Source organism: Psammomys obesus, unplaced genomic scaffold, assembly GCF_907164565.1.
Source record: "Psammomys obesus unplaced genomic scaffold, mPsaObe1.curated_primary_1811, whole genome shotgun sequence".
In the NCBI taxonomy this organism is placed as follows: Eukaryota; Metazoa; Chordata; class Mammalia; order Rodentia; family Muridae; genus Psammomys; species Psammomys obesus.
In genome coordinates, this window is record NW_026585698.1 from 14,331,038 (window position 1) to 14,348,489 (window position 17,452).

Genomic DNA, 17,452 nt, shown 5'->3' on the forward strand with positions numbered 1-17,452 from the left:
CCACGAGGCTGTCCTGGCAAGTGATGGATTTTTATGCCTGCAGCAGCGGCACCTGCTGATCCCATTCTCCAATGCTTGCTCCGTTTGTTTTTATTGCTGTTTTGTTGTTGAGATAGTCTCATAGCGTCTCCCAGGCTGGCCTTAACTTCTCAGTGGTCCTCTTGCTTCATTCTACTTAATGCTGGATTACATGCATGAACTTCCATGCCTAGCTATGATTTCTTGGTGGCCACCGTGTTGGTATAATGTTCTTTTACAATGTATACACTTTACCCTTGTTCATTCAAATGCTGATTTCTCTCCCCCACTCTCTGGTTTCAATCCGGACATTGCATTGTGATACTTATTCTAAGCATCACCAGTCTCAACTTTGTGTAAACATGCCAAAATAAAGCAACTAGTCACAATGTTGAGCAATGAAAAGGAAGCAGGAAAAGAGGGAGGAGCCAGAGGACAGGAAGGTGGGAGGCAGAGGAGAGAAGGGCAGGAGGGAGCTGGGAGAGCAGAGCTGAGAGAGAGATCTTGGAACGATGTGGAGAGATGGACTGGACCTAATATATCACTAAAAGCAAGTATAATGTGGGAAATCTAAATGTTAGGAAACTATGAGGGCTTGGAGGTTTAAGATGGAGTAACCATTGCCCAGCATTGTGTTCTAGGTTAATTAAATAAATCATAGTCTCTGTGTGGTGATTTGGTTATACAGCTGTTTAGGAATATCAGCAGCTTTAATAAAAGATAGATCAATAGTAAATATTAATAGTCACTTACAACACCACCGTTAGAGGGAAAATGATCGCCAAAGCCTGGGAAATAGAGTTGTCTTTTAGAAAAGACAGTTAAGCCAGAACAGAGGTCAAATAAACAACACAGAGACACTAAGGCTCCAATCGAGCCTAGGTTTATTACCCAAACTCAAATCAAAAGGTAAGGATAATAGTTGTGGTCATGTGTGGCTATCACGGATAAAGAGTGAAGATGGAACCTGGCCTGAGAAACAGCATGTGGTGAGGCCAGGTTGGATCCCTAGTGAAATGCAGGTGCTTTGTGAATTGCCTTTAATGCTGAAGGGATGAAGCTTCTGGATTCACTGGATCAGGGTCAGCACTCTGGGCATGAGCTTCTGCTTTATGATGGGGTTGGCAGGTGGAGAATCCTTCACCTTCAGGATGACCTCATGGGCCTCCCGGAAGAGGTCCTCCCCCACTGCTGCCTCCACTCGCTGGTACCACGCAGCCAACCTGGGGTGCCCTTCGAAGACTGCACATCCACCACCTACAGGCTATATCAAGAAGGGAACAGGATGGGGGTGGGTAAATTTATGGCTAATTTTTGTTGTTAACTGGACACATATGGAAAGAGAGACGTCAACTGAGGAGTTGCCTCTAGGAGACTGGCTTGTAGGAATGTCTGCCTAACATTTTTCTTCTATTGTTGACTCATGTGATGTGGGTGGTGCTACCTCTGGGAAGGTGGTCTTAGACTATATAAGAAAAATGTCTGAATGTGAGCCTGGGAACAGCCAGGAAGCAAGTCTTCCGTTGATGTCCCCGCTTCAGCCTCTGCCACTAAGTTCCTGCCTTGAGTTCCTACCCTGGTTTTCCTTCATGAGACCATAGCCTATAAACTGAAATAAATTACTTCCTCCCCAGATTGTTTTTAACCATGATACTTATCACAGCAATGGAAAAGCAAACTAGAATAAAAATTGGTGCCAGAAGTGAAGGGTTGCTGTAAAGGACTCTTCCTGCTTCCTTTTCATTGCTCAACATTGTGACTAGTTGCTGTAACCGACCTGACCATGTTGTTTGGGGAAGAAAGGTTGTGAAAGCATGTAGAGCTTTTGGCCTGAAAAGTCACTGAGTGGTCAGAGATTAATGATCTGTTCTATGGTAGCTTGCAATATGCAAGTGTTGAGAGAAATGCAGATTATGGAGACTTGGTTAGTAAAGTTTCAAAGGAAAGTTTGCGAGTTCCTCACAGACTCTATCAGGGCCACTAGTGTGATATGTTAATAATCTAAGGAAGTGAGACATTATGGGCTTCATTGGGACAATGGATGCTCGTTATCAAGGACTGTAGTTTATAAGTCCAGCATCACTGAGGTAATGTCTTCTGGGAAGACATTTTCCTCGGGGTCAATACATAGACGCCGTGGTCCAGGAGTGGGGTAGGCCGAGGCTGTAGATCAAGCTGGCAGCAGAATTTGGCAAACAGTGTATAAAAATAAAATGTGATGGCTGGGCATGGCAGTGCACACCTTTAATTCCAGCACTGGGGAGGCAGAGGCAGGGAGGATCACTATGAGTTTGGGGCCAGCGTGGTCTACAAAGCAAGTCCAGGACAGCCAAGGCTACACAGAGAAACCCTGCCTCGAAAAACAAATAATAATAATAATGGTACTGGTTTTGAAGGCAACTGAGACTTGGCACTTCATGAAAGCAGAAGAGGCCATTGGTAAAGGTACAGACTGGACTTTTAGTAGAGATGCCAAGACTATGGGGTGACTGCCAAGGACAGTGGTTGCCCAATAGATCACAAGTGAATCATGGATGTCAGATACTGAACATTTCATGGGTAGGACTTTTGTTTTGCTTTAATGTAATTGTAAACATACCCTGGTTCTTCCCCTGGGGAGCAAGAAATTACGAATTTTTTTTTTTTTTTTACAAAATCCCTCAGTTAAGAGGCTTTGGATTTTTAAAGAGAACTTGTACTTTTAAATCATCTGGGCTTTTTAAAGGACCACGAGATGTTTATAATTGTACTGGGTTTTGTAATACTAACCCGAGATCTTAGAGACAAAGAAACAAAAGACTACGGTTTAGCAGTGATGTGCTCCTGTGTCAGGACTACAAGGAGTTCATTGTGCTGGTTATTCCCTCCCCCTCCCCCACTTCACACAAACTTAGAAACACCTAGGAAGAGAGAGTTTCCTTTGAGAAACTGTCACTATCAGATTGGCCTGTGGACATGTCTGGGGGGGGGGGCGGGGGTTTCCTCGACTACTAATTGATGCAGGAGGACTCAGGTCACAGTACATGATGCTATCCCTGGTTGATGGCCTGGGTGATGGGCCTGACCTGTAACCAGGGGGAACACGCCAGGAAGTGACATTTTTCTGTGATATCTACTTTCAAGCTCCTGCCTCAAGCATCTTCCTGGCTTCCCTCCATGATGGAATGTAACCAGTTAAGCCAAATGAACTCTTTCCCACCCAATGAAGGCAAGGACAGACATTCTAAATCGGAAAGGAGTCTCCACAAAGATGCACAGATCTACAACTAGTGGGGGCAGCAAAAAAAAAAAACAAGACAGGGCTTCTGTAACCAGCCTGACCTCCCAGTGCCTTATGGGACCACACTTCTCAGAGCACTTACTTGCATCAGCTCTGTGATGGCTACCAAGTCAGCCAGGGAGATGTGGGGCCCAACAAGGAAGGCCTTGTCCTGGAGGAACTTGTCTTCAAGCACCTTCAGGTTGACATCCAACTCTGCCAATGTGGCTGCCAGCCTCTCAGAAGGCACTTGCTCACCCAGGAACACAGGGAACATCACCTGGTGGGTAGACAGACAAGACAAGGAATTGGAGCCAGCTAAGCCTTTTGGGGTGAAAAGTCATGTTTTAGTTCTATGCCTCTTCCTTTTGTGGCCTGCCAGGACCTGCAGGGAGATTCCCAAGTGACATTTTTGTCTACAAATAAATAGTCTTGTTTTCACCATTTCTGGTTGTCTGGGTCTCAGAAAGAATGATCCTTTATTAGTGACTGAAAAAATAAATAAATCTGATATTTTTGAGAAAAGAAGTTAGGTTAGGAACCGTGGTCATGTGCCACTCACTGTTGAGAGTAAAGTGATTCCTTTGCCTTACAAATTTCACATGCTTTAACAACATAAATGAGGTAGGTCAGTCACTCAGACAGCCTTCTCTCACAACCAAGGGACACAGTAAACAAAAGTTCATACGGAAGCACAAAAGACCCTAACGGAAGCAATCCCAACAGAAGAGCAATACTCAAGGTATTGCAGTACCTGGTCTTAAAAGAACCTAAAGAGCTATGGTAACAAACCCACCATGGTACTGGCACAAAAGCAGGCATTTCGCCAATGTAGTAAAATAGAAGATCCAGAAACAAACATACACAGCTAGAAAGAGAGCCATGACAGAAAAGATCTTAAGGAAACAGGAGTAAGAGAGTAAGAAAAAAAAAAAAAAACAGAGGAATAGGATATATGTGGCAAGAAAGCAAAAATAGGAGGGAGGGGCGGGGACTAGGGGATGGTGAGCTGCCTCAGCAGGTAAAGGCACGTGCTGCCAAGCCTGATGACCTGACTTCAATCCCTATGACCTAGGTGGTAGGAGGAGAAAGCCAACTCCAAAAGGCTGTCCTCTGACCTCTATATGTGCACCATTACCCTTCCATGCACAGACATTCACACAGGCAACCAAAAACACACAGTAAATTCTTTAAACACAATAAATAAATTAAAATGTAAGTTTAAGAAAGGGGATAGAGGATCAGCAAGGGCAGAGAAGGAAGGCAAGTCAGAGTAGTGGGAGAAGGGATGAGTGAGAACAAGTAGGTATGAAAACGCCATCATGAAATCCATTACTTTGTGCACAGGTAAAAAAAAAAAAAAAAAAAAAAAAAAAGGCCAGGTGGTTGGTCACATAAGTTCCAGGACTGAACTTTGGACAGATGGAACAAGCTAGGTAAGAAATTTTAGTAGCCTTATTGATATTGCCCCACTAGTATTATCCTATAAAATTGATTTTTCCCCCAGTAGCTTAATGGCTCAAGTCATACACAGTAGCTAACAACTGAAATTCCATGGGGTCTTGGGGGACATATTTAATTTGACCCAAACCAGAGTTTTGGCTTTGTTTTTGAGACAGAGCCTCGTGGTTCCCAGGAGATATATATACATAGCTGAGCTTGACTCTTGAACTTCAGATCCTTCTGTGTTTGCCTCTGCCTCTGCCTCTACCTCCCGAGAGCTTGGTCAGGCATGTACCACTACACCCAGCTCCAAACCAGAGTCCCTTTTTACTACCAGAAAAATAACTATTTTTAGCTTCTGATGCCCAATTTTTGGCATCTTTAGTAATTGTCCTGAGATTCTCTCCCCTCCTCTTTCTTTTTTTTTTTTTTGGGAGGATCATACTACGTAGTCCAGGTTATATTCATCTCACAGTCTTCCTGTGGCTAAAAGGCCCAGAGGAGTTAAGGATTCAGTTCCTGGGAAGCTGGCTTTTCTCCATGAAAAGACTGGAGTTATCAGTCCGAAGGCCACTATGTGCTCAGTCTGTCGTACTCTAGAGAAACCCTGTGTTCCCTTTATGCAACACTGTTTGATTAGCCTCCTGCAGACTTTGTCTCATTGTATGATAGTTTCTGCTGACTCTGTTCTATTTCTCCCCTGTAAATACTTTATAAGATGCTGTCCTTCTTTAATAAGCTTGCTTGACATAAGACATACCTTGTGACCCCAGCTTTCCTTTCTATCTTCTTTACCTTCTCATCTCCTGGCTACCTCCCACTTAGAACCCCGTCACTAAAGAATGACTGGTCCAGGTCACTTGACAGCAAGTCACTCAATAGCCAAAGCCACAAGCAGCTAAAAAGCATCTGTCTGGCTTTTCTTGGGGCTGTGATAGAACATTCTAATAAAGCAACTTAAGGGAGAAAGGCTCACAGTTCCTGGGTACAACAGTCATGATGGGGAAGTCATGGCAGCAGGAGCCTGAGGGAGCCAGTCACACTGTGTCCACATTGAGAGTGATGGGTCTGGTTCCCTCGTCTGGCTTGCAGGTGTACACGCAGAGTGATGAGAGTGCTCAGCTCATATTCTCTCTACATTTTTTGAGATTTTATTATTACTTTATGTATATGACTGTTTTGTCACGTGTATGTCTGTGTACCATACATATATATATGCCAGGCTGAGAGGGAAACTGGCACTGCCTCTCATGCTTGGATTGCTAAAGCAAAAGGGATTGCTTTAAAGCCATGGTCGATAGGGTAACTGGCACAAGATAGTCAACACTGGCTTCCTGTCAGTCCTGCAGGGACAAAAGTGATCTGATAAAGTCAGACCATTTGGCATCATAGCTCCTCGAAGGAGAGAGGAAAGAGGGTCGCAGGCTTAAGACAGTTACAAGAGAGGATAATGTAGGCACTAGGCAGGATTGAGATGGAATCCTAAGACCTGGGAAGCAAGAGGCTTCCTGGGCTCCTGCTTTTCTGCTCTTGATTGTGGGTCACATTTCCCTGGCTAGCCTGGGCTACATAGAGTTCAGAGTAAAACTGTCTCCAAAAGCCAAGCACTGAGGATAATATAGCTCAGGGTGAGAACATAAATAAGGAAAGAGGGGAAGGGGAAGGGGAGAGGAGATGGAAGAGGAGGAGGAGATGAAGAAGAAAGAAGAGTTATCTGGTGCACAGACTGAACTCAAGCTCACAACCATCCTTTTGCCTCAGACCCGAATACTGGGATTACAGGCTTCCACCACTATACCCAACTCATGAAGGCTCCTCTTTCATAGCCTCTGACAAGTCCATTTTGTTTGACTTTGACACCACCGACTCCCATGTCTTACAGCATGTATTTCAAAGTACTCAGTGTAGTATACAAAGCTAAGTATATTCACATTGTGTAGCCATCACTACTATCCATCTCCATCCTGTATCCAGCACACTCTAACTCTCCTCTTCCCCAGGCTTGCTTGAGAACTCTCACTAAGATATCTGTTGAAAATCCCCTGTGAAAGGGTTCCAGATTTTGTGTTTAAATACATGGAACTTCTAAAAATAAAAAATACATGTCTAAAAAAAACCCAAAGGATTATTAAATGAGTTTAAGACTAACCCAGACACAATTAAAACAAACAAACAAAGAACCAAAAACCAATGAGGTCAAAGCTAAGAGTGGAAAATACCAAAACTGAAAAGAAGATCTTGATGTTGTCTGAACCCTTTGGGGTGCTGTTCTCCTAACTCCTTCTTTTCACCCCTGACAATCACCAGTCCACTTTTCTATGCTTAGATTCCAAAGACCTGCGGGAGAGAGTTGGTGACCCAATCCTACCTTTAAGGTATAGAAGTTCTTTGACTTTTTTTTTTTTAAGATTCTTTTGTATTATTTTAGCTGTACTAACACACAATATATGTCATAATAACTTATGAAACGCGTGAGGTGGGAGGAAAATGCGAACCATAATCAAGAGCAGAAAAGAAAACAACCAATAGAAACATATCCTCAGAAGACCTGGGTGCTGGAATGAGCTGACAGAGGACGGACACACACACACACCAGGTGTTGAGACTCACACCTAGAACACCATGCTTGTTACACACGTGCCCTACCACTAAGATACATCACCAGCCATGCTGAAGAGGACATGTAAGTAACGGAAATGGGGAGATAGCTCAGAAGGTGAAAGTTCCAGCTGGGCAAGCCTGACAAACCTGACCACCTCGGTTCAACCCCCAGGACCCTCATAAGAAGCCAGGTGTGATATGATCCCAGCTTTCCTACAGTGCGGTGGGGGGCAGAGGCAGGAGAATGGCCTGAGACAGAAGGTCAGATGGCCTGGAGTACACAGCACAGCAGCAGAAACAAAAGATAGAAAGTGAGAACTGATTTCCCAGAGCTGTCCTCTGGCTTTCACATCCATATATGTGTGTGTGTGTGTGTGTGTGTGTGTGTATACACACACAGTTAACAAATTCAGTAACGGTAACAAATATATTTTTTCAAGTAGAAGATGACCAAAGTACCTGATAGATGGTAAGTTTTGGCTGAGAAATGCAAATTCTACAGAAACAACCAGGTGGTATTTCTACAAATAAAGAAAATACATGCCTCAAATAGATACCATCTTGAACAACAATCTGGGCATGACAGGATTACTTAGGTTAAAGATGAGAACACTGGAAAATGCCCAGCTGAAAATAGTCCGCTGTGAACTGAGTCTCTTTGGGGTGATATCTTCACTCCCTCCCTTCCCCCACATTTCCAGTCTCACCTTATGCCACAGGGCCCGGATGCAGCTTCTCCGAAGGGCTGTGTGTTGCCATGCTAGGTACTCATCCACACGAGCACGGGCCTGCAGATCTTGGGGGTACCAGTGGTCAGGAACCTTATACTTGTGGGTCAGGTAGAGCAGGATGGCCACACTGTAAGCATGAGGGCAAGGCAGGTAATCAAAGATCCCTGAGTTGACTCAATACCCAGTACCTTCTACAACCTTATCTTTTCCTTTTAAAAAAAATCTATTTATGTATGTATGTATATATTTTATGTCTACGAGTGCTCTGTCTGCATTTATGCCTGAGAGGGCATCAGTTCTCCTAGATAATTGTGAGCAGCCATGCGGTTTGGTGGGAACTGAACTCAGGACCTCCGGAAGAACAGCCAGTGCTCTTAACCACGGAGCTATCTCTCCAGCCCCTTCCTTTCCTGATCTTTCTGACAATTTGCCAGCCTGAGCCTCTTTTTCAGGACATGGAAAGTAGGCTCAGAGAAGGGAAGAGCCTTGTCCCCAGGGGCACACAGCTCTTGGTGTCAGAACTGAGTTTTGTCTTCCTGAGGTCAACACCCAAGGCTATCCTGCCACCAGGCAAACTCAGCACTGAGTGTCCTGTCCAGTGTTGAGTTTCTGAGTATAAGGGCTGGACAACTTCCTGGAGCTGGGCATCCAAGCTGAGCTTTGGGGAAGCTTGGGTTGTTTTTGTTCGTTTGATTGTTTGTTTGTTTTCATTCTACATCCACTCTTAACTCATTGGCATTCAGACAGCTTCAGAAAAGGCTTTCCCAATTCTCCCTTTGTTCTTTGAGACAGCCTTGCCTAGCTTCAAATCCATACTCCTCTTGCTTCGGCCTCTGGAGGGCTGGGGTTGCAGGTAAAGCCACGTATCTGCCTGTCTGTTCCTTATGTCACTCCTGCTAGGGGTCAGCTTGGATCTTTAAAATCTTACCTGGGGTGCTGTGAAGGCTTCTAGTAGGCTAGAGTATGGTAAATATAGCTCTGGCAGGCCTTGCCCTTTCCTCCTTCCCTCTTCCTTGTTAAACTATCATATATCATTCCTAAAGCTAGCCACAAAGAGCTGTTCCCTTATTTGGCCACTTCCTCCTCCTGAGGCTGACTGCCAAGGTCCAGCTATCAAAGTATTGGAAGTTCAGCAATCAAAAGCTGTCTTTTGGTTGCCCTAATTAAGATGCACAATCAAAACAAACCAGCTCATCCTAACATGGGGTTTCCCCTTTTCCCTTTATAAACTGCCATTTGCACATAGCCATGTTGGTCTCCTCTCTATCTAAAAGCAGTCCTTTGTCCGGGGTAAATACCCCTTCTCCCTCCTCCTCATTCTTTTTCCTTCTCCCTCCTCCTGTCTTCTGTCTTTGTCTTATTCCCTGCCCTTTTATTTCCCAAGGAGAAGTTTTGTCACACAACAATGTAAAATCACAGCACCCAAGAGGAAGAGGCAGGCAGTCAGGCAGAAGCTAACCAGACAAAGCCATCTAGTAAGGCCGTGTCTGAAACAGACAGAGACCTGCACCCACAGCCCAGCTGAATACCTGAGTTTTCCATGTAGGACAAACACTTTGTACTGTAGCTAAGTGTCCAAGCCACTGCTGAGAAGGGCTGCAGGCTCTCAAGAGCCACAGACCTCCCCAGGGTGAAGATGACATTCAAGGGGGACATGCAAAGATTGCAAGCTGCCCCTGGCTGGTACTTGTTACGGCACAACTCTCTGCAAACTAGAGAGCCCCGGGATAGCAGGGGCATCAGGAAGGAAGAACGGTGGTGCCTTTGTTGGGCTACATCCATCATGAGATGCCATTGATCTCATGAAAGCATAAACTCTAGAGTCCCCTTGCTATGGGACAGGTGACTTATGTGACAAAAGAGGCAGAACTGAGGAAAAGGGTTGGCTTCCCTGAAGTGGGACGTTTCACATTCTTGAGACCTGCTGGGATATAAAACATTTTTATTTCACAGGGAAGACTCACCCAAGGGAGCCCCAGTAACCCTAGAAAAGGGGACATTGGGAAGTCCAGGTGCCAGGTGCCAGAGGGCCCTCTTGATACCAGCTGGGCTAGAGGGTGGTGGCTATGGTGAGGGAAGCTTGCCACCTTGTCTGCCCCAGGGTTATTTCAATGGACAACCACAGCCTAGTATAGAAATCATGTCATGTATTATCTTCCAAAACCAGCCCAATAAACTTGGACAGTGGGTAGGCAGCCCCAACTCTGTATGATATGGGGCACAGCAGCCCTTCGCCTCTAGGGCAGAAGTTCTCAACTTGTAGGTTACAACCCCTTTGGGGTTAGAACAGCCCTTTCACAGGGTTTACCTAAGACCTTTGGAAATATAAGATATCTACATTACATATCACAACAGTAAGACGATTACAGTTATGAGGTAGCAACGAAAATCATTTTACGGTTGGGGGTCACCACAACATGAGGAGCTGTATTCAAGGAAACGTATTCACAGCCTGAGGAGGTTTGAGAACCAGTGCTCTAGGGAGTTTGGGTTCGGAGCTCATTTATCTGTGTGTCTATGTGAGTTTCTGTGCCCACAGGTGCTAGAGGGCAGTGAATGTCTAGGACTGGAGTTATGTAAGTAGTTGGGAGCCGCCTTGCGTAATCGCTGGGACCAAATCCAGGTTCTCTGCAAAAGCAGTAAGTGCTCTTAACCACTGAGCCAACCCACCCCCCACCCCCCGCCCCCACCCTTCCATTCCCACCCTTACTCAGCGCCAGCTCCCTAGTTTATAGCACAGAGGGTTAGAACAGGCTGGTTTCCAGTAAGGCTTGGCAGACGCCCCGAGGGCTGGTTACCTCTCGCTCAAGGCGAAGCCATTATCCTTCATGGCTGGTACCTTCTTCATGGGGTTCACCAGGGCAAATGCATCGCTGAGGTGCTCACCTGTAGACAGTCCAGCATGAGGGCGGTGGGAGAAGAACATTGGCCTCTCTGATAGCCTGAGCCAAGGTCCCAGGATGCTGAACACCAAATTCATGGTCTTGGGACCCTGGCTACTCTCTACATGGGGTGTGCAGGCAGGGCTGTCCTGAAGGGAGAGGAGGCTGCCCCATGCCCTTGATGCAGAATAGACTTACCGCTTTTTTTTTTTTTTTTTTTTTTTTTTTTTTTGCCCGCCCCCGGGGGCCTGGCGCCCTCCAATTGGTCCCCCCCCCCCCCCCCCCCCCGCATGTCTCCTGGGACCCTGGCCTCTGCCTGAACTGGCCTGGGTTGTTTTTCTTTCCTTTGATGCAGCCCAGGTAAGTTTCTAAGACTGTCTCCTTGCCACACTGCCCCCCAGGCCTCAGTGGTTCCCATTGCCCTGGAGCGGATGGGGGATTCTCACCCTCCCTTCTTTTCCTGGTGGAAACCTGTCTCCCTCTGCACCCTTATTTTTGACAGCCAACTTGAAAACCCGTAGGTCAGTGTCTCCTGCCCTACCCCCACCCCCCTCCTACACCGTACTCGGCAGCGGTAGGACCGCTGTCCCCAGAGGTGACTGTGAAGAAAGAAGTGAAGTTTCAGATAGAGAAACAAGCAGTAAGACAGGATGGGGACGACCACAGCCCCTTAAGCGACACATTCACTCTGCTCCAATCCTGTTCTGCCAGGGAGCAGGGCTCCCTCAGTGGGCAGCTGGAAGGAGCCTCCAAGTTACTAGCATACCTCCCTCCCAACCCCCCCGGCAGCCTTCTACCCCAACACACACAAGAGAGGCAGACAGCACTGAAGGAGCATGAAACCAGAAGGCAGGAAAGGGAAGGACAGAAGGGACTCCCAACAGACCAGGGTGGCCGAGAGATCCTGTTTGTTGCAAAGGCACCAAAGGGACCAGGGGCCAGCCGTGGAGGCTCTGAGTGACACTGCCAATCTCAGCACTGAGGGAAATGAGAGGGTTGGCTCTCCGGATCTCCACATTCGCTCTCCTTGCTCTTTCTGGAGGTCCCTGTAGCTAAGCCCAAACTGCACCTATTTAGATTGCCAGGTCTGCACCCGCTCTTCAGCAGGTCCTGGCCGTCTATTCCACGGGACAGCAGAGTTTGTGGGAGTCCTAAACCATGGATCTCCCTGGTGGCTCCTTTCCCACTCAGTCTCTAAACCAGAAAAAGCCTAGAAAGGGGACAGCCCAGGAAGGGATCCCCTAAGCCCTCGGATTGCCTCCGGGATACCTCAGCTCTCCAAAGCCCAGACCCTGCCCACCCTTGCGCAGCTCCACCGAGTGCATTTGGAACGGGATGCCGTTCTTCTTGGCAAAGATATAGACGGCACGACAGGGCTGTGAGATTAGATCCAGGTAAAGCTCCAGGACCATTATATAGGCGGCGGGAACCAGTTCCGGCAACCAAGTCCTGTAAATGGACAAACTCTGAAAAGACCGGGGCTGGGTGTCTGGGATCGCTGCTAAGTCTAGTGTGGCCACGCCTCCAACTGGGCGGATCCCATAGCCTGGCCCTTCTTTCTAAAGGGGAGTGGACCTGAGCCTGCTTGCCAAGAGTTCAGGCAACTGGAGCCTAGCATGGAAAGAGCCTGAGAAAATGGCTGGCCTCCCCTGAGAAGGCAGAAGAGGAACAAGTGGGCCTGGCTCCTAGTCCTCTCGTGGCTGGTTTATTTGACAGTAAAATGTCTTCAAGCCAACGTCCTACAAGCCAAAGATATGGCGGGTGCCAGAGAGCTGCAAAGGTGGTGTGCTCAGCTTGCTAAGGCCCCTAGCGTCACTCCCTGGCAATTGAAAAGGTTGGCCTTCTTGCACTAGGAGCACTAGGTTCTCAATTACTCATACATCTTAGCCCGCTTTGGACTGTGTTAGAGAAGTGCCTTAGATGTAATTTTTGAATAAGAATTTATTGTTAGTCCAAGGTCAAGGCTCCTGCGCACTCCATGTCTAGCGCAGCTCTCTTTAAAAAAATGTTTTGTTGTTTTCGAAACAGGGTTTCTCTGCATAGCCTTGGCTATCCTAGACTCTCTTTGTAGACCAGTCTGACTTCGAACTCACAGAGATCCAGCTGCTTCTGGCTCCCCAAGGGCTGGGATTACAGGTGTGGGTCACCCCACCGGGATAACGATTAGCTCTCTTTAAGGTGGACAACATAGTGGAAGGAGCATACAGAACCTTTTCACGAAAAATAGAGTCCCCAGATTTAACCCCTCCCCCAAAGTGTTAATACTCTTAATACTATTCCCAGCTAATGAATTTAGAGGTATCAGTATTCAAACCATCATACTGGGTTTGTGTCTTCCTCTCAGAGCCTCAGTTTCTCCGTCTTTATCGCGACTGGGAGACTAGAGTTTGTTGAAAGCCCAGCACTGTGGACTCACCTGCTGACGCATAAGCCCATGGTCTGCACCTTGTCACTAAAGGACACTGCCCCTTGCCCTGCCGGAGCCTACCTCCCATCCGGGCAAATGGTATCAGTGTTACTCATTATCTTAAAACAAGTCCAACTGAAACTGGACTTGTGAGCAGGGGCACAACAATTTCTATAGCATAAAACAAACAAACAAACAAAGAAAAAAACTTTTCTCTTCAGTTCCCAGCAGCGATATCAGGTGGCTCACAACACCCTAAAACTCCAGCTCCAGGGGATCCAGTGTCTTTTGGATGTACGTGAGCAAATACACATAATTTTTTAAAAAATATATTTTTTAAAAACTAAAACCATAATATTTATTCAAAAAGACTGGAAATTGGTGACAATGACTTATTTTGTATGCTTTTCAACCCCCTAACTAGTACTCTGGGCTCTTCCTGGATCCTTTTCTAAAGTTGCCCTCCTGACCCTGTGGCTCCCTGCTGCCTCCATCCACCTCATGTCACGCTCCGTGGGATTGTGCATTCTGCACCATTCTCCTTCCTTCCAGGCAACTGTGAGACTCAAAGCAAGCCTGCCCTGGGGTGGGGGTGGGGTGGGGGCTCTCTTTAAACTCTAATAAATGGTCTCAAAGCTTCTATCTGAGTCTGTTCTTTGTCCTTGAGCTTTTGTTTGTGACCACTCTTAATTCTTTTATTAATGAAACAGGATTCCAAGAGGGGACCATGATTTCCTTGTCATCATATAATGTCTCCACAGGGACTCCCCAAGATTCCCAGTAACACTTTCCTGCATCATCATCATCATCATCATCATCATCATCATCGTTATTATTATTATTTTGCGGACACACAGAAAGGCGAGATCTTCAATCTAATGCACATTCCTCCCAACCCCCACTGGTAGGCTTCTTGAAAGCCAGAGGCAGGAGGTGAAAGGCCACTGTCTAAAGGAGCCAAGAAACTCACCTAGCAAGCTTAGTAGCAGGCCTTGCTGGCTTCTGGGAGTGATATACCACCAGACTCCACGGAGAGGCCCACAACAAGGGAGGTGAGACCAAGGGGACCTGGAGTAGACACTGAGTTTTATCGGAGTGTAAAGGACCGGGGGAGGGAAAGGGTACATTTTTGCAATCTTCTTTTCTCTGTACTAAATGTTTGAACATTTTTTCTGTTTTAAAATAAATTTATATTACATGGTTTTTGACAACTGTGATAGTTTCACTCGTCTACATGAAACAAGCAGATTCACCTGGGAAGAAGGAGCCCTTACGCTGAAGAGCTGCCTCAATCAGATTGGCTGGTGGCCATATCCGTAGGGCACTTTCTTAGTAACTGATTGACACAGGAGGGCTTAGCCTATGGGCGGTATCACCCCTAGGCAGGTGGGACTGGGCTACACAGGGTGCTAACTGAGCAAGGCAGCAAGCAAGGTTCCTCCATCCTTTCTGCTTTGGTTCCAACCTCCAGGTTCCTGGCTTGAGTACTTGCCTTGATTTCCATCAAAGATGGACTATGACCTATAAGATGAAATAAACCCTTTCCTCCCGAGATATTTTTTTTTTCATGGTGTTTGTCACAATAACAGAAAGTAAACCAGAACCCTGTTTTACTATCCTGCCATATAGGTGTAGTATAATTTTTACAAGCCTTCCTTTCCTCCATTATCAGAAAAGTTTGATTTATGCAAGGGGCAGGAGAATAAAAGGAGAAAAGGAAAGAAAAGCAAAAAAGAAAGAAACCCCAAGCCCTGTAACACTGAATTAGAACCTGCATTGTCACAGGTCAAAGTCAGCTCAAAGTCTAAGAGCCTAGCATGTCACTGGAACCCCCAGAGGCCCCTTCCTTCTCTGTGTGTCTGCTCCTGAGCTCTCCAGGACATCTTCCACAGCCAAAGGCCTGCTGGGCTCAGTGTATTAGGGTTGGAGCCTGAGAATTGAATCTGCTCATTTCTTCACCAAACATTAACTCTTACACGGACAGTCAGCTTGAATGGTAAAGGATTACAGGATACAAAACAGCCACCTCCAAAGTCCAAGATGTGGGAATGGACAGTCCCTAGGAAGGGCTGAGGAGGCTACAACATATTCTAGACAGGACCTGTGTCTATCTTTAGGGTATGAGGGTATATGTCACAGACCATGGTGTAATAAAGAATGTTTTCATCCTGTATTGAGTCTCTGTAAGAACAGAAGAGATCGAATATACGTGTATATTAAAAGAATCTCTTAAATCAGCTTACATGGAAATAATAGCCACAGTTGTCTCACATCCAAGAGGCTGAGAACCAGAGAGTTGCTTGGCCCTTGAGGCTGGATGCCTCAGCCTTGGGAGTAGTCCCACAGCTGGCCGTCTGTCACAGGAGCCTGACGGTCAGTCCACCTGTCCCAATGTGTTGCCAAAAATCTGGAGGGGTTCCTGGAGAGCCTCAGCCAACAATGGAAGCCTGGAAATGCTGACTGTAATACCCTCAATGGAGTCAGCATCAGGCAGTATCAGTATCCCTGGTAAATCAACTCAGCAGCTAGAGGGCAGGGTGACAAAGGAGAATGCTACCATGCCCATTTTATCTGGGCTTCGCCTAGAAGGTGAAGTCCACAACTGGACAGGTCTTCTCACATCCATTGATGCCAATCAGGACAGCGCTGCAGTGCGGCTTCTTACTCGGGTGACTCTTAATTTGTGGCAACACGACATTAAAACCAGCCATCCCACCTCTCCTCTCCCAAGGGTGAATCATAACATTGTGTTGTTTGTTTGTTGTTTTGTTTAGCTCCTGCTGTCCTAGAACTCACTCTGTAGACCAGGCTGACTTCGAACTTGCAGAGATCCACCTGCCGCTGTCTCCCAATGTGCTGGCCTACTTTTTAAAAAACTCTTTTAGTTACATTTCTTATATCTCTTTCCCCTAATCCACCCCAATCTCTCCCAGCACCCCAACCCCAGGTAAGAGAGAGAGAGGGCTAGTGGGAGAGGGAGCGCAGTTCTCTTAGCTGCCGGTTAGGGTCATCTGGTTCTTCGGAGCCAATCCAATCCTTGTTTCAGGAGATCTCCAGTTGTCTCACTGGAGCTGCAGGAGCTGCAGGAGGGAAGCAGCAGCAGCCTTGTTCTTTCTCAGAGCTCCCCAACACTCTCTGGGCACTGGCATTTATTCTCTCTCTAAAGTCCTCAGAGTTAAACTATCTGTAGCTGGCAAAGAGTCCTCTCAGAGAATGCATGAGGCAAATAGTTTGCTGCTGTGGACTACCTGAGCCAGGTCCACATCCCACACCAGGGGTTAAAACAAAAATATGTTTATGTCCACAAGTGCTAGGATTAAAAGCCGGTGCCACTATGCCTTGCTCTCATAACTTTTACGTATGTTTATCTTTATTGTGCTTATTGTGGTTAGAGCATTTAACACAAAATTACCGTGTGTTGGTGTATCCCAATGTTGTGTGACGGATCTCTGCAACGTACTCTACAAAACTGAAACTCTGCACTCATTAAACACTGACTCTCAGGGCTGTAGAGAGTCAGTGTCACTGCGGCTCAGTGGTTAGGGAAGGAAAAGGTTCTTTCGTGGGACTAGAGACGGGTTCCTGACACCAATACCAGATGGCTCACAACTGCCTCCAACTGCAGCTCTTAGGAATATGAACCCCTTCTGGACTACACAACACGTACACATTCTCACATACAAACACACACAGAAACACATAATTAAAAATAATTAAACTTTCACCATTTCCCAAACCACCAATATATTCTGTCAGAGTGCCTATTTTAGGTACGTGTGGAGGCATGAAGTTTCACTAGGTCATTTCCCCAGAGCCGTCTCTCCAGCCCCAGATCATGCCTTTAAAAAAAAAAAACTTATTGATATTATTGATTTGTGTTTTGTCTGCATGTACAATTGTATTCAGGTGTCAGATCCCCTGGAACTGGAGTTACAGACAGTTGTGAGCTGCCATGTGGGTGCTGGGAATTGAAGAGGGTGTTCTGGAAGAGAAGCCAATGTTTTTAACCACTGAGTCATCTCTCCAGCCCCCCAGATTGCACCTTTTTTTATGTATTTCTTTATAGCTGTACATTTTCTGCTTTAGTACTGCTTATCCTGTGCACATTTCG

General features: G+C 46.4%; 1 protein-coding gene across 3 annotated transcripts; it reads right to left on the reverse strand.

Annotated features, from left to right (window-relative positions):
* Positions 1-885: 885 nt before the first annotated feature.
* On the reverse strand, positions 886-12,423 carry LOC129670457 (glutathione S-transferase theta-1). 3 transcript variants are annotated; one of them, XM_055598977.1, is made up of 5 exons: positions 12,235-12,423; positions 10,851-10,938; positions 8,029-8,179; positions 3,381-3,557; positions 886-1,282 (listed from the first exon to the last, which is right to left on the reverse strand). In XM_055598977.1, the coding sequence occupies exons 1-5, from the start codon at positions 12,344-12,346 to the stop codon at positions 1,088-1,090; spliced, it is 723 nt and encodes a 240-aa protein (XP_055454952.1). In that variant the 5' UTR covers positions 12,347-12,423; the 3' UTR covers positions 886-1,087. The 3 variants fall into 3 exon arrangements, with proteins under 3 accessions (XP_055454952.1, XP_055454953.1, XP_055454954.1); XM_055598978.1 differs by having other exon boundaries at positions 12,204-12,255; XM_055598979.1 differs by lacking the exon at positions 12,235-12,423 and adding an exon at positions 11,821-12,122.
* Between the last annotated feature and the right edge of the window lie 5,029 nt (positions 12,424-17,452).

Bases quoted from the DNA above. Each gene is read 5' to 3' on its own strand.
- LOC129670457 (XM_055598977.1), bottom strand. From the start codon at position 12,346: ATGGTCCTGGAGCTTTACCTGGATCTAATCTCACAGCCCTGTCGTGCC. The intron at 3,558-8,028 runs GTGAGACTGGAA...TCTACCCACCAG, and splicing joins TCCGGGCCCTGTGGCATAAG to GTGATGTTCCCTGTGTTCCT. The intron at 1,283-3,380 runs GTAAGTGCTCTG...TTCTTGATATAG, and splicing joins CCATCACAGAGCTGATGCAA to CCTGTAGGTGGTGGATGTGC.